Raw genomic sequence first — 15494 nt, 5'->3', positions numbered from 1 at the left:
GCCAAGTGCGTAAGGGATATAAGAGATGAGGTCAGAGAGAAAATCTAGGATCAGAGCATGTACAGATCCTTTTAAGTCATTGTAAGATCTGGTTTTCACTGTGGGTCAAATGAGAAATTTGTGAAAGGTTTGCAGGAAAGAAGTGACATGATATGACATGCCTTTTATAATAATCATTCTGGCTGCTGTTTTAAGGATAAATTAAAGTACAGAAATTAAATGGCTGTATTAATAATGAAGTAAGGGTTGCTGATGGCTTGGGTCAGAATACTCACAACAGAGGTGGAAAACTAGAAAGGTTCTACATATATCATAATGGAGGAGCTGCCATGGATTTGATGATGGACTGGATGGGGTATGAGAGAACAACTGAAATCAAGACTAAGCATCAAGGATGAAACCCTGAGCAAAACTAAGGATGGAGTTGCCAATGGCAGAAAGGAGGGAAACTGATGGAGGAAGAGGTTTGGTGGCAAGTAGCAGAAGAAAGATCAGGACCTCAGTTTTGAATGTTAAGCTATAAATGCCTATTTATACTTCTACAAAGAGTTAGTGATTTTAATAGGCAGTTGGACACATACATCGAAAATACTGGGAAATGGATCCAAAATGCCAAAAGATATAATAAATTTAGGGTATCATCAACAGAATCAGTATGTATAAAAATGTCCAAATTGAGCCTCAATATTTAAATGACTACATAATAACAAACTGAGCCTGAGATTTACAAGTAATATCCCACACCAAATTTTGTTTCATAGAAACACAGTAAGTAGTCCTTAGGTAACCACATTTTAAATATGCATTTCCTGTGGCTTTAAGATCCTTAAAAAGAAAGAGAGAAAAATCTTTAAAGGAAGAAGGAAGACAAACAAACTAATATTTAATCTCATTCTGATTTCTACCAAAGCACTGCTACCGGCATAAAGGGCTAGCTAGGGCTGTACACAGCTCTAAGCTTCTTGTGAGATGCATGCAAAAATATATTTGCATCACCCCTGTCATATGCCAGGCACTAAGTGCTGAGTATTCAGTGGTAAATGAAGCAAATACAAATTGATTAAATATGAGGATGGATAGATAATATGTACACAAGCAAGTATATAACTACAAATTGTGGGAAATGCCATGAGAATATAATATGGGGGACTGTTTTTAGATTGATCATACAAAGACAGAGAATAGAACATTAAAGCAAGCTTAAAATTTCTCTAAAAATCTAACTATTCAGTTTTCAAAATTACATAATTGCCATACAAACCTGCTTTTCTCAAGGTTCTCTTCCTTTTTCCTTTAATTTTCCATTGTTTAGACATGAGGATTTCTATATTCTTGCAGTCACTAACTAGGTGCTCACAATATTTTTATATAATTTTTATAAATGAGCATTATACTGATAACTTATAGCCATACCCATGAAAAAAATGTATTTTTAGCTCTAACTTTATTTTGTGAGTACCCGAACTTATATACTCAATCAAATTAATAAAAACATTCAGAGCAAAACCAACGGAATGTGAAAAATCTAAGCTCTTAGTGGCTTAAGGACTGACAATAAGAAACATCTTAAATTTTATTTCATTACAACATTTTCAGTAGCACTCCTACTTCACTGTCAGTAACCCAATATGATATAGTTCCATACTAAGTAACAAACTATGTTATTTAATAAGTCAGGTCATCAAAGTCAATAGCCCATTTTATGAGACACCTGTGTTCACAGTAGCCACCAAAATAACACACAAACTCAAATATTTGTTCTCAGTATAAAAATCAAAGAGCCTAGAAAAGTACATACAATCTATGAAAGGAATACTTAATACTATGGAACTGAAATATTAACTATATGCAAAGGTCTTAAAATGTATATAAGCTTGCTGCATAGACATTTGACATTTAAGTAGTGCCAATTTACATATGTATCTTGGGTAGGGTTACTTTATCACATCTCTTTTAGATTATTTGGAAAAACTCACACTGATGAATCCGTACGTTAGCAAATACAAATCACTGGCGAGAATACAGTGTTGTTATGATTACAATTAGTGGAATAATTTCAGTAACTCATTTTGGGAGTAGACAGTAACTTACCTGAAATGTAGATGACCTTTTGATCACTTCTTTGACCAAGGGAATTGGTCACTTTACAGACATAAACACCAGAATAATTGAAAGTCAATGGATAGACAAAATGAAGAGTATTGTCTGAAGCCAATAAACCATCAGGCCACTGTCCATCCAACCTAGATTTTAAAAAGGATGAAATTATTTTAAATATCTTCAGACTTTATTCACTGACAGCTATTTACACAAGATGTACACTTTTAAGATGTTAGTGAAAGAACTGGCATTTTTTAGGTAAAATTCACTGTGAAATGGAAGTATATGATACAAATTTTCACTTCAATAAAAATGAACTGAAAAATCCATTAAGAATATCCATTCCTTCAAAAAAAAGAATACCCATTCTTTCAAAATACCAACAGACATAAGTGCCAAGTAGGCCAACATATTAGAATGGAAGGCAAGGAAAGAAAAAAATTATGTGATTTTAAAGAATTACATTCAGAAAACTGGAAAATTAGAAAAATATATTATCTGAAGACATGCAGTTTCAGAAGAATTAAAAATAATTCTCAGTACATCAGTGAATTCATAATATACCTATAAATTTCTTACTGAAAAGCCATCTCATTTAAGTACATGATAATGTCTTGGCACCTTTTGCAGCATACTTAAAGAGCACCAATTCACACTGAGAAAATCTATACTGTGCCCCATTCAAAGACGATTAGTTTCTAAAGCATCAAAAAAGGGTCTTCATATAAAATCATCTCATTTGTAAGGTGGGCATCTGTGACAGTAAAAACCAAGGTACCATTTGCCATCAATAATAACTTTTTTAAAATGGTGTCTATACTAACTTGGCTAAGAGGTCCTATCTAGTGTATACATTACTATAAACCACAACAGGAATAAAAGCCTATGACAATTCTAAAGCCATTCATTGCAATGGAACTAAGTATACTGTTATATTTCATACTGGCAACCTTAGGGTACCAAAAAGCACACCAAGATGTATTTATTTTGAATTTATTTCTAAAGCCCATGAGTTATTTTTTAAGAGGACAAAAAGTCAAGTAAACCACTCAAATATTATGGTTTGAGCTAAGCAGATTTTAAAAAGGTTCATTTATTCATTCACTCAGCCATCCATTATTTAATTACTAGGAGCTTAATATTAACCATACTCTGCTCTGCTGGTTTGCTGAAATACAGAAGTAAATAAGATTTGGTCCCTGCTATAAATGATCTAAATACACAGAAGACTGACAAGTAATTACAAAGAGAATAAGAACAAAAAATAAGAAGAAGGTAGAAGGAAACAGAACCAACAGTGGACAATATGAGGAATGATTTTGTTCTGCAAATCCAATGGTAGTAGGTAGAAGAACAGTCAATAAAATATTTTACAGTGCAGGAACTTTAATTTAGCATTGGAGAAAAAAGGCAATATTCTTACATGGTTTAAAAAAACAAAAACACTCAACCTTCTTCTACAAGAACTCTGAAAAGAACATTCGTACAAGCATCAGCTTTCAAAAGGTGAACTTCTAGGAGGATGAGAGTAAATACAGAGTATATAGAAATACCAATTATCTCTCTGCACCTTGATGCCCAAATTCTATTTTCTTTAATTGTGAGAAATATAAAAATGGCTTATAATCCCTTAAAGTTGCTTATTCAAATAAGCCATGGTCAGAAAAATCCATCACATTAAACTCACACCAAATGACATGCAAAGCACTTCTATACTATTTTACCTATGTTAACCTTGTTTATATTCATTGTCTCTACCCTCACAACTCTATGATGTACTATTATCAGTGAAGAAACAAAGAATTAGAGAGATTAGATGTCTTACTCAAAAAGGCATCTCCAAGTACAAATACAAGGAAGGGAACTCAGAATTGTATGACTTTTAGAAATAATCTACCACACATAACCAATGACTTCTTTCCACTTTTCAGAAAATGTAAATGAAAAAAACTTTCTCTACTTTATAAACTTTAAAATTAGGTCAACAGATTGACCTAATATACTGTTTCCTTGTTCCCACAATATCTCAAATAAAACAAGAGTAAAGGAATTAAAAGCTATTAAAAAGGCACAAGGATCAAGAGAACAGGACGCAGAATTCATCAGACAAGACGTTTCAACAAACTTTTAGAAGACAGAAAAACCAATGGAAAAAACAATATACGCTTTAAGTCACTGTTTCTCAATCAAGAATGATTTTGTCTCCAGGGGACAACTGACAAGTCTGGAGACATTTTTGATTTTCACAATGGGGAGGTGGGTATGAGGCCAAGGAGGCTGTTAAACATCCTGCAATTCACAGGATTGCTTCCCACAACAAAGATTTATCCAGCTCAAAATGTTAACAGCGCCAAGGATGAGAAGCTCCATTTTGGGCTGAAGAAGTGCTTCCAAGCGTATACGACTTTGGTCCAAGGAACCCAAGATTTGGAGTCTGACTCACTGTACTACTACAGAAAGCCGGAGTGAAGCAAAGGGCTAGGATTATGGACATCAGCTGAAAGTTGAAAAAACAGACTCCTTTCAACTCTGTACAAGATACTAGGCATTTATGTTTTAGAAAGAAGGATGAAGGTTAATAAACTGAATGGCCACAGAAAAAGACTTTCACTCTTCCTGAATGACATCTGAAGCTTCCCCAGGGAAATAACTCTTAACTGATCACTCTAAATGGAATCTATTAATGAGTAATCCCCACTACAAAGACAGAATTTCCAGTGAGGATTTTATTTTCTTTTAATGCATCACTGTGAAATGATTGGACAACTGAGAAAATGAAGGAATATCTACAAAATTAAAAACCAAAGAAAAAACAAAAGAACTTGAAGGAGACAATAAGAAGCAGTAAAAACTCTCTGAAGAGGAAATAAACTTTAGTAAGGTGCTTCTAGGAAGAAGCAAGACACTACAGCCATAAAATAAGAAAAAAATGCCATAAAATGAAAGAGAAATAAGAAAACGCTCTTAGAAATAAAAAATGTGGGGGTGCCTGGGTAGCTCAATCATTAAGTGTGTCAACTCTTGATTTCGACTCACATCATGATCTCGGTGTCCTGGGACCAGGGCTCTCCACTCTGCAGGCGTGTACATGAGTATTCTCTCTCCCCCTCTCCCTTCCCTCTCTCTCTCCCCCTCTCCCTCTGCCTTCCGTCTCTAATAAATCTTTAAAAAAAATGAAAAAAAAGTATGCCTCCAAAATGTTTTAAATCAATTAAGTCAATGAGGGGAAAAAGTGAAGGAAATTTCCTAGGTAGAACAAAAAAACTGAACAATAAGAAAGGTCTAGTAGAAGCAAATTTAAAAAAGGGGAAATGATCAAAAAAATGAAAAAAAAAAACTATACACAGTTGAAAGATTCAGGTCTCAAGACTAAAGGGGAGCCCCAAATACTGAAAAATATAAATGAAAACCTTAGTATAACAGTTTGAAATTTCACAGATAAAGAGAATTAAGGATATTCTTTGAGACTAAGAATTATTAGCCTCAGGGAAAACAAAGATTTTAGACAAAATAAAACAATTCTAGTATACTATACTGTCAATAAATAATATTTATGTGTCATAGGGAGACATTGATTATAGAGTTTAACTAAAAGTGGCTTAATTTCATTAGGACTTATTATGGTTAGAATATGTATATCGGTATGTTTGTGTTTGAAGGGGTAGATATAAAATTAAATTTTCATCTGTTATAGTAAGAAGTCAACATTATAGTATTAAGAAGTAACAATTTAAGACCAATGGTGGTTAACTACCAGAGGAATTGCTAAAATGGCTAAAAACTAGTCTCTTAAGAACAAAACTGCAGGGGTAGGAAGGTAGGGAAGAGGTGGGACAGGAGAACACTCATCCTTAATTTAACTTTCAGCCATTACAATCATCATGTATTACACTGATTAAAAATAAATATGTATTTAAGAATAATTTTCACTTTTAAATAATTTATCTTTAGAAGTATCTGACATTATTACCTGCTCCACACAGATTTGAAGGGTGGTGGATTTGCATCAGCATTACACTTGAGATTAACACCTTTTCTTCCTACAAACCAATTCCCATCATAGCCTGTTACTGAAACCTCTGGAGCATCTATAAAATAAATGAATAAAAGTACAAATTACCCTTTGCTAATGATTAATGCAATATATAATGACAAAGCATTAACATGATGACTAAACTTCAGAAGAATAGAAATCATTTTTCCTCCTGTCAAAACACATAACCAGTGTGGAAGACAGTAGTCAATAAATATTTGTTGACCGAAAGAATGAGTGCATGAATGGACAATGAGTACCCACACACCAGACAACTATAATCATGTACAGCTGTAGTTATTATGAACACTGAATGTAAGGATATTCACAAACCTACATCACCAAGAACAAAGTATGAGTCCCATTATGAAAAATGTAAACTTATGAACAGTGGAAATACATTATATTACTTAATTTGGTAAGATGTGGCATTGGTACCTATACCAAGTCACCATATAAAACTATCTTTAAAGAAATGTTTAATCTGAAAGAAAATACCCCCTAAAAGATACAAAGTCAATTACAGAGATTAGATTTCCTGTGTTATAATTAATAGTCTACGGGTAAGTAGAGATGTGACACAAACTTTCTATGGATATAATTACAATTAAAGTTAAATTATCTGTGGCCTCAACTGTCGTAAAACATGAAATTTCATCCATCAATGCACCCAAACATCTTTTGGTAAATCACAATATAATTAGTTAAATAAGCAATTATCCCTTTCTACCAGCAATAGAAATTTATGCCTTCAAACTATACAATCCAATACAAATCATTCATTCAACCATCATATTGTTTAACTCCTAGTAAATGGCAGGCACTGTTTTAAGCATTTGGTATACATACAAACTCTGTATTCATAAAATTTATTTTCTAATAGTTTTTAATAAGGAAGAGAAAATCTTAAAAGCTAAAACCTGTTATGAAAGCCAAGAAGGAAAAGAATAGGATGATATAGAGCAGATAAGAAGGGCCTAATTTAGACTGGGGGTGAGGCTGAGGAAGGTCATAAAGGTTTAAAGATGAGTTACAGAATAAACTAGGTAAATAGTACATGACCAGATGGGGAAGTCAGAGAAAGACCAGGTCCGTTTAATTCTGTCAGGGAAGCTTGATCTGTTGTCAAGCAAGGTTTACAAAAATTTTTTAAAAAGTGCAAAAAATTAAACTTTTCCTAAGGTATAATTACCTTGTAATTTTAAGAAATGACTGCCTCATAAATACCAAGAATTAACATTTTTGTAACACACAATTGGTACTAAAAATGTTGCTGAAACAACAGTACAGATATCTGTGAGTCTAATTTCTTTTACTAGAAGGAGGGAACAGGTACTAAAAGTAAGGCATCCCAAAGAATACCTCCAAATTTTGAGATCTGAATTTTGGATATAAGAGTTTATCTCTGAGGATCCCTGGGTGGCGCAGCGGTTTAGCGCCTGCCTTTGGCCCAGGGCGCGATCCTGGAGACCTGGGATCGAATCCCACGTCGGGCTCCCGGTACATGGAGCCTGCTTCTCCCTCTGCCTATGTCTCTGCCTCTCTCTCTCTCTTTCTCTCTGTGACTATCATAAATAAAAAAATTTAAAAAAAATTTAACGTCTGCAAAATCCCTTAAAAAAAAAAAAAAGAGTTTATCTCCTTAAATGTTGTTTACATGTTTTATAGGTCCCAATTAAAAAGAGGAAAAAAACCATGATTACTCTAAGAACACTTTAGGAGCAAGCCAATAAATCTAAGCCATAATTATGTAAGTCTTATATTAAAAGAAATATTGTATACATTAAGGATTGCATTCAAGTAAACAACCAAAAAAGCATAATGTACATAATACAAATTGAAAATTTCAGTCATGAGATATAAGGAAGGACAATATATATATGAGGAAAAGATTAATAGTACTTACAATTGGGATCTGAATTTTACAAGAAAAAGGAAAAAGTTAAGAGTCTGTGAAAGTAAGGTAGGAAAAGGAAAAAGAGACATTTTAATTGGATTCTCCAGAGAAGTGAAAAGAAGGTATCCACACTCAAGGATAAAATGGCAATAACATTCATGTAAGATAACTTCCCAAGTTCAACCCTATAAATGTTGAAAAAGATTCTTAGAATTAGCTTTAGAAACCATTATACCAAGTGTAACGAATACGTGCAATTTAAAATTCCATGTATGTCCTATCAAAAAATACATGAAGAAAACTATAATATCTCCTTTAAACACCTATTAATTTTCATATCCTTGTTATAAACAGTATCACTTTTTCTTTCTCAAAAACTGTAAATGCTACACAAACAACATAGCAACAACTGAGATAATGTACAGGAAAAAGTATACACACATACATATATACATACAAACTTTATATACAATGGAGCATCCCTAACAAAAAATAGAAATAGGAGATGGGCAAAGCTTTGAACCTTATCTACAATGGTTATTATCCTAACGATGTCTTTAAAATATTGTCTTACAATATGAGAATCTTACAATGCGATCAATAAAATCAGATGAAAAACAGCATTGGAAAAACAATTATTTTCAAACTAAAATGCATCTAAGCAGTAAAAAATTCTTACTGAAAACATCATGGATAGCATCAATAGAACTGAATCATAGCTAAATTAATCAAACTGGAAAAGTAGTTGTTTGTCTCTAAGTATTGCACATTTTGAGGTATAAATTACCACAATCTGTTTAAGTCCAGCCTATTTTCAAGGTCTAAAAAAGAGTAAGTCTAAATCATTTTAAGTTGGAGAGCAACTTTAAAGTCACTATCCATTCTTTACAAATAAAAAATATTTCAGTTAAATGAAATTTCCATGAAGATATTTTTAAAAATTAAGAAAGAAAATGTCAACAAGGAAAAGCTGTAAGAATATACGAATACTAAATATTCAAACTAACAAGTTGGACACAGAATTATGTCGAAGCAAGAAAATTAAAATGCATATGTTTATAAAGCAAATGTTATCATTTACTTACACTGTATATCTAATATGAAAGAATATCGGATGTCCTTTTCCAAGGCTGGATGTTTTACAACACAAGTAATCCGCCTTCCTCTAGCAAATCTGGTTGGAAACACCTTGTACTGGCTGACAATTGTTGCGGTTTCATTTGGAAAAGAAGTTGTAGTGGATTCCATTTCACCAAGATCACCTTCCCAGTCAATATGTGCAACTGGTTTCCCCGTGGCTGCGATACAGATGGCTGCTACCGTTTCATTTCCTCCATCAATTAAAGAATCTGGCCCTTTAATCAGGCTCACAGTGGGTTCAACTGTTTAAAATTTAAAAAATAATTAGTTACATTTCAAAAAATAACATATTACACCTTTCCAAACCCTATCTAGCCATATTTCATAAACTTAGGGGCAAATGCATGTAAAAACTACATACACACACACTTTTAAGTAATGCCAACACCCACTGGATTCTTGGAAGAAGAGAAGAACATCATGAGCCAAGACAAACAAGAATTTCAGTAAGACTTGAAAACCTCGAAGACTATTCTCCCTAGAAGAGATATATTTTTCTTTACAGCAACTGATGAGTACTCCCCAAAGTTAGTATATGAAAAATTCCTGTAAATTAGTACCATAATTTTCATTATGAGACTTTAAGTATTACTTTGAAAGAGGAAAAGATACAGTTTTAAGACACAGTGCTTCATTTTGCAGCAAAAATGTTTACAGAAAATATAAATTAGGTTACCAGTATGGAACCTATACTGTTAAAATGTAATGTCAATAATAGTTACATCTACTAGAATGTGTATCCCATTACCTTTTTCTAATATAAGAAAGCTCTTCAGCAGGTGAAAGTAACCTTAATGTTTAGACCCTTTCAATCTACTTTCATATATCCTAGCTATCTCTTCACATTTTCCAACAAATTTCATGTGCTTCTTTCTGCAAAAATTCCTTAGTCTCACCTCATGAATTACTTATCTCAAGCTTATAGTTTCTCTGTATATTAAGTTTTTATCTCAATTATTTTATTCATTTCCCAAATTTTCAACTAGTTCTTTCAATACCATCTTTCTTGATTTGTATCTACCTATTTTTGTTTCATAATTTACTCAAGAGATATTATTTTTAATTATTGTACTGTTGTTTATTTACCATTGGACACTGGTGCTATTTCCTGTTTAGTATAAACAATTTTATAAGAAACATGAATTCTCATTCATGTATCTTTGTATATTTGTGCAGGTGTTTTTCTAGTTTGTCCTTTGTAGTGAAATTGCTACTACGATTTTTATTTTCAACTTTACCAGATAATGTCAAGAAGATTTCCTAAGTACCAATTTACTCCAAATCCTAGAGTTCCTATTGGTCCAGAGACTCATCACACTTGATATTGCCTTACTTCTCAATGTCTGTCCCTCTTGTATGTATATAAGGGCAGATCACTGAGACCGTATTTTTAACTTCTATTATGAATGATGTTAAAGGTCTTTCCACGTTTACAGTCCATTTGGAATTCCTTCTTCTGCAAAATGTCTATTAAAGCCAATTGCTTTTTCTTATTGATTTGGAAAGAGAGTCCTTTTTTGGTTATATGTGGTAAAAATATCCTCTACCAGTTTAAAGCTTGTCTTTTTGCCCTATGGCATGTTTTAATGAGCAGAAGTTTTTAATTCAAATGTACTAAAACTTATCAGTCTTTAATTTCCCTTTTATGGTTAACTGCTTTTATACACTAAAAATGACTTCTCTACTTCAAGGCCAATTACTATGTGATTTTTTTTTATAGTTTCTTGTTCTCTGCAGAACTTTTATAGACTGACTTATCTCTTCAAATGTTAAACGATATTGTTTAATAGTCTCTGTCTGATAATTCCAACATCCTATAACTTTGCAGGTCAGTTTCTTTTGTCTTATTTGTGTCAGCTGCTGCTTGTGGGATCTTCTTTACTTGTATACCTACCTGCCTATTCAAGGAGACTACTATAATGCCTGTTTGGATAATTAAGGTAGAAATAATCTGAGGTCTAGAGTAAAGGAACTGTTCCTCCAGAAAATATCTGAGTTTTCTTCTGTCAAACTCTTGAAATCACTTATCAGGCCAGGATCTCCTGAATTTAGGATCAAATCACTCAGGTCATTATAAACCTATAAGTCTATAAGTAGGCTGGTTTACTTCTAGTTTTCTACTATTCTGAAAATGTAAGCCTTTGGATACCAGGTGAATAAGAGAAGGGATATTAGACATCCCATCTTGAGTAGAACCACATTTACAAATTTATGTCTCTCTTCTCAAGGAGCTCAAGATTGTAGCTTAGCATTGTCAGGTGTTTCTTCTGAATTATCAAGTCTCCAGGTTGAATGCAACTTTCAGTGCAAGGCTTATTTCTATTTTCATCTTCTCCTAGATTTTGATCTACTTGTATTTCTCACTATGTTCTTACTTCTTTGAAGGTTTCAATGGTATATTTTACCCCTATGGAAGAGTTGGTCTGAATAAATTATGCCATCATTAATAGAAGCTTTTATCTTTGAGGAACCTAAAAATTTGTTTTAAAGTCAATTTTAAGTTACAGTATCTGTTTTTTCTAAAGAAAATCAATCTCCTGGTTGTAGACTTTACTGGCTTTCTAAAGTTACTTTCCTCATATACCTCAATGTTTTAGTTTCTCTGGCCCCTTCCTTGTCTAGTAGTTTTGCTGCTGCTTCCTCTTTGCTACCAGTTCTCTACATACTCTGAATGGAGGGAACATAGTTTTCCCTGCCCTGTGTGATTGTTGGATAGATCTACTACTTTCTCCTGGTTCTTTCCCCAACCTCAAAAGTTTCCTCTCCCATGGACACAGAGCAGTTCTAACCCAAAGACTTCAGAGCGCCCTTCCGTAGATGTCTAAAGCACACACTCACTCTCTGATGCTCTCTGCTTTCCAGTATTCTGCTGGAAAGTATTTTGCTCCACAAATCCTAATCACTTATCCTCCCTGAATTCCAGTGTGTCTCTTTTACTTCCTGAGACCATCATTCTCCACTTCAATCCTTGTCACTGAGTGGTAGCCTGGAAACTGCCTCAGGAGGAAGCAAGAACTTTGGTGTCCTTTTTTCAGGGATAATTCTACACTGCCTATTGTCCAATGACTAAAAACGGTTTTTTATTTGCCTGCTTTCTGGTTCTTAAAAAAAGGGAAAATCCAGTCCCTGTTATTCCATCATACATAGCAATGGAAGTCTATTTTTTAATGGCAAAAGCAGTATTTCTAAAAATTGAGAACACACACAGAAAAATTATCCACAACTACAATATCCTAATGCAGTTATTACCATCTTTTCTTACTAGTTTCTATATGGATGTAATAATCATGGCATACCTACAATTTTTTGTTTTCCTCAAGCAGCAATACTTCTCTTAAACATAATTTTAACAACTATATAATATCCCACCCAGTGAAGTAACCAATTGGGAAACAACTCTTCTGCTTGGGGCATTTGTTGTTAAATTTTCTCAAAGCTTTCTTGTTATGTCACATTCCCTTAATTTGAATTCTGTTACCACCATTCCACTGACACTCTAATGTTACCACATAATCTACAGGCTTACTATTTTTGTTTGCCATTCTCTTTCACTAATTTGGTAGAATTTGAAACTTTGACACAGTTCTTCACATTCAGTTCTAAAAGAATTAAGTACTAATGCCTTAAGGGATCTATTCTAAGTAACGAATTGCCTTGTATGCTATACATTTAGAATACTAGCTGTGCACCATTCTTAGGAAAACTGGAAAAAAAAAAGGTTATTTAAATCATGTTCATTCAATAAGGCTTAATTCTCATTGAGGAAAAAAACCTGCTAACATAATCTTAAAAATTTTATCTTCTCCTGATATAAGTAGTATTACTTTGACAGAGTTTTTCCCAAAGCTCTGTCTGAGCTCTTCACCTCTTATTCTTCTAATCTCTGCCCTAATAAATACTGGGTCCTGAGCCTTCAGTTACTGTTTGCATCTCCCTTAGAAACTACCATCTAGATGATCCCTAATTTTCTTCAACTTTGAAACCAGGCTTGACTCCACAGTTTCTAACTACCTGCCTGGTATTTTTTGCCTATATATCTTCAAACTCAATAAAGTAAATGTTAATCTCATTATCTTTGCCTCCCACTCCCAACACGTTTTCATTCAGACATGCCCACAGGAATTAATAGGAACATAACTTCCTCAATCACCAAGGTTCAAAATCTGTTTATGCTCAAACCTCTTGTTTCTTATAGCCAATACGTTACAAAGTTTTGAGAGCTATTCCTTTGTAATAGCTCCCTTCTTCCCTCAAGTGGCAGAAATCAGAAAATTACTTTCAAGCCTTCATGGCCTCAGGGCTGAGGGATTAGGACTTTAGGGCTGCTTCATTTCAATCCATCAAAAACACCAGACTGATCTTCATAAATCACAATTTTTATCACATTACTCCCTAAATCAAGTCTACTATGACTTAAATATCCCTCTAAGCAAGTGAGAAGGTGGTCAGAGCAGTGTTTCTCAAACTTTACTCTGCATATGAATCACTTAGAAATCCTGCTAAAATGTAGACTTATCTAAATTCAGTAAGTCTGGGAGGGGCCTAAAATTCTGTATTTCTAAATAAACTCCCAAATGACGCCAATGCTGCTGGTTCAGGAACCACTTTACACAGCAAAGGTCTGAGGGTAGAAGAAGGGAGTCAAGAAGTACATACATCACCTTATGCCAACTTGGCATTTCTAGTAATACAATGCTCAAATTCCCCATCATAATAGTCAAGTTATTGTAATGCAGTCCTACTCAACCTTTCTAGCCTTTAATTCTTGTATTTCATAGAAGTTCTCTGATCAACTAATTATTCAGTGATTCCACTATTGAAGGTTCTCAACAATGAGAGATCTCTCCCCTCCTCTCCTAGAGGACAAGTGGCAATGTCTGGAGACATTCTAAATTGTTAACTGAAAGACTGCTACTAGCACCTAGTGGGGAGAAGTCATGGATGCTGCCAAACAGTCTACAATGGACAGGACAGCTCACTACAACAAAGAATTCCAGCCTAAAATGGCAACAATACTGACACTAAAAACCACTCCACCCAAATATATGTTGTTTTCTGCCTCCCTCCACTGGCTCATTTGTTCTCCCTTTACTTATTTCCCTTCTGCTTACCCAAAATCTACCCAAAATTCAAGGACTGGCTCTACTATTTTTTCTATACAACATTTGTAGACTAGAAGTTAAACCCATCCATTCTTACAACCTACTTAAATAACACTTAAATGGTGTATCACTGCTATATAACTAGGAACTCTTGTAAAGGGGTTTAGAGATAAAGTTAAATTTTAGAGTACAGAGTTTGCAGTCTACCACGTGTTTATAAAGGAGAAAACACACACTAAACAGTATGGTAACTGCTGCAATAGATAAGCTCAAGATATAATGGCAAAAGAGCCAAAAAAAAAAAATCAAATTGCAAGGGGATATATATTTCAGCGATGGCTTATAAAAGGATGTGGTTTGATGAATAGCAGTTAAATACAAGAATGTCAGAAGAGAGAGCCAGGAGAAAAAGAGAGCAATCCAAGAAGAAAGAAAAACACATGTAGAACATAAACAGGTATTACCAGAACTGCAAATAGTTTATTACGATTATTAAATTTGTGTTGTTAGGAAAAGTGGAGCAAGAGACAGAATAGATGAAGCCAGAGACGTAGGCATGGTAAAATCAAGACTAGTCTTATACCATAAACAGCCTTGAGTTTTAAACCACTGAGTATTGTCTTAAATTAGGGGAAATTACTAAAATTTAAAGCAAAACACCCTTTATTCCTAAGGGCTCCCTCTTCCACAAAGAATTATTTTCTAGCCAATGAACTTTGTTACTTTTTTTATGCTGATGGCCTGCACTTCATTTTTCAGATATTTATTTTATGCCTTGCCTTCTAATCAAAATATTTCTCAAAAGTATTGATTTCATAAACATGAGTTATATTTCCCCACAGCTGTTCAGGCAGTGTCATAAACATATAAAGTCCTCAAATATTCAATTTTATTTCTATTTTTAAGTAGTAACTCTCAATATGAAAAAATACCTGACAGAGCTGGACAAAATAGCTTTCCTGCATGTCAGACACCCTGAAATTATGCCTTTAAATATTAGGGGCTGTGTACTTGTTTGCTTTTCAGGAAGCAGACACTAAGACCAAGCGAGGAGTACAAGGGCTTTTTACTAGGGTGTAAAACCCAGAAGGAAAGTGAAGAAGGAGGGTTGAGGAGAGGGGAGCAGTAGTAGAATCTAAGTCCCCAACAGACAAACAGGTAGAGGTGGAGCAAAGACTGCTCATTAAAGGAGTCCTACTTTGGGTGGAAATGGCTATGGCTG

The 15494-nt window shown here is 33.9% G+C and overlaps 1 protein-coding gene across 14 annotated transcripts in view; it reads right to left on the bottom strand.

The window, feature by feature from the left end:
* Positions 1 to 15494, bottom strand: part of NECTIN3 (nectin cell adhesion molecule 3) — a 294923-nt gene that overhangs the window by 238243 nt on the left and 41186 nt on the right. For all 14 annotated transcript variants that reach the window (XR_003147706.3, XM_035709821.2, XM_049105421.1 and 11 more), the window contains exons 3-5: positions 9116 to 9412; positions 6071 to 6188; positions 2092 to 2243 (exon numbers count right to left, since the gene is read on the bottom strand). Coding sequence is in view for 13 of the 14 variants with exons in the window: in XM_035709821.2 (XP_035565714.1) it covers positions 2092 to 2243; positions 6071 to 6188; positions 9116 to 9412 (567 nt within the window). In the remaining variant the exon portion in view is untranslated. The remainder of the gene's footprint in view (positions 1 to 2091; positions 2244 to 6070; positions 6189 to 9115; positions 9413 to 15494) is intronic.

The sequence above is a fragment of the Canis lupus genome, chromosome 33, assembly GCF_003254725.2.
Source record: "Canis lupus dingo isolate Sandy chromosome 33, ASM325472v2, whole genome shotgun sequence".
NCBI classification, from domain to species: Eukaryota; Metazoa; Chordata; class Mammalia; order Carnivora; family Canidae; genus Canis; species Canis lupus.
The sequence above is the reverse complement of the archived record's forward strand: the minus strand, read 5'-3'. Positions and strand labels throughout refer to the sequence as shown.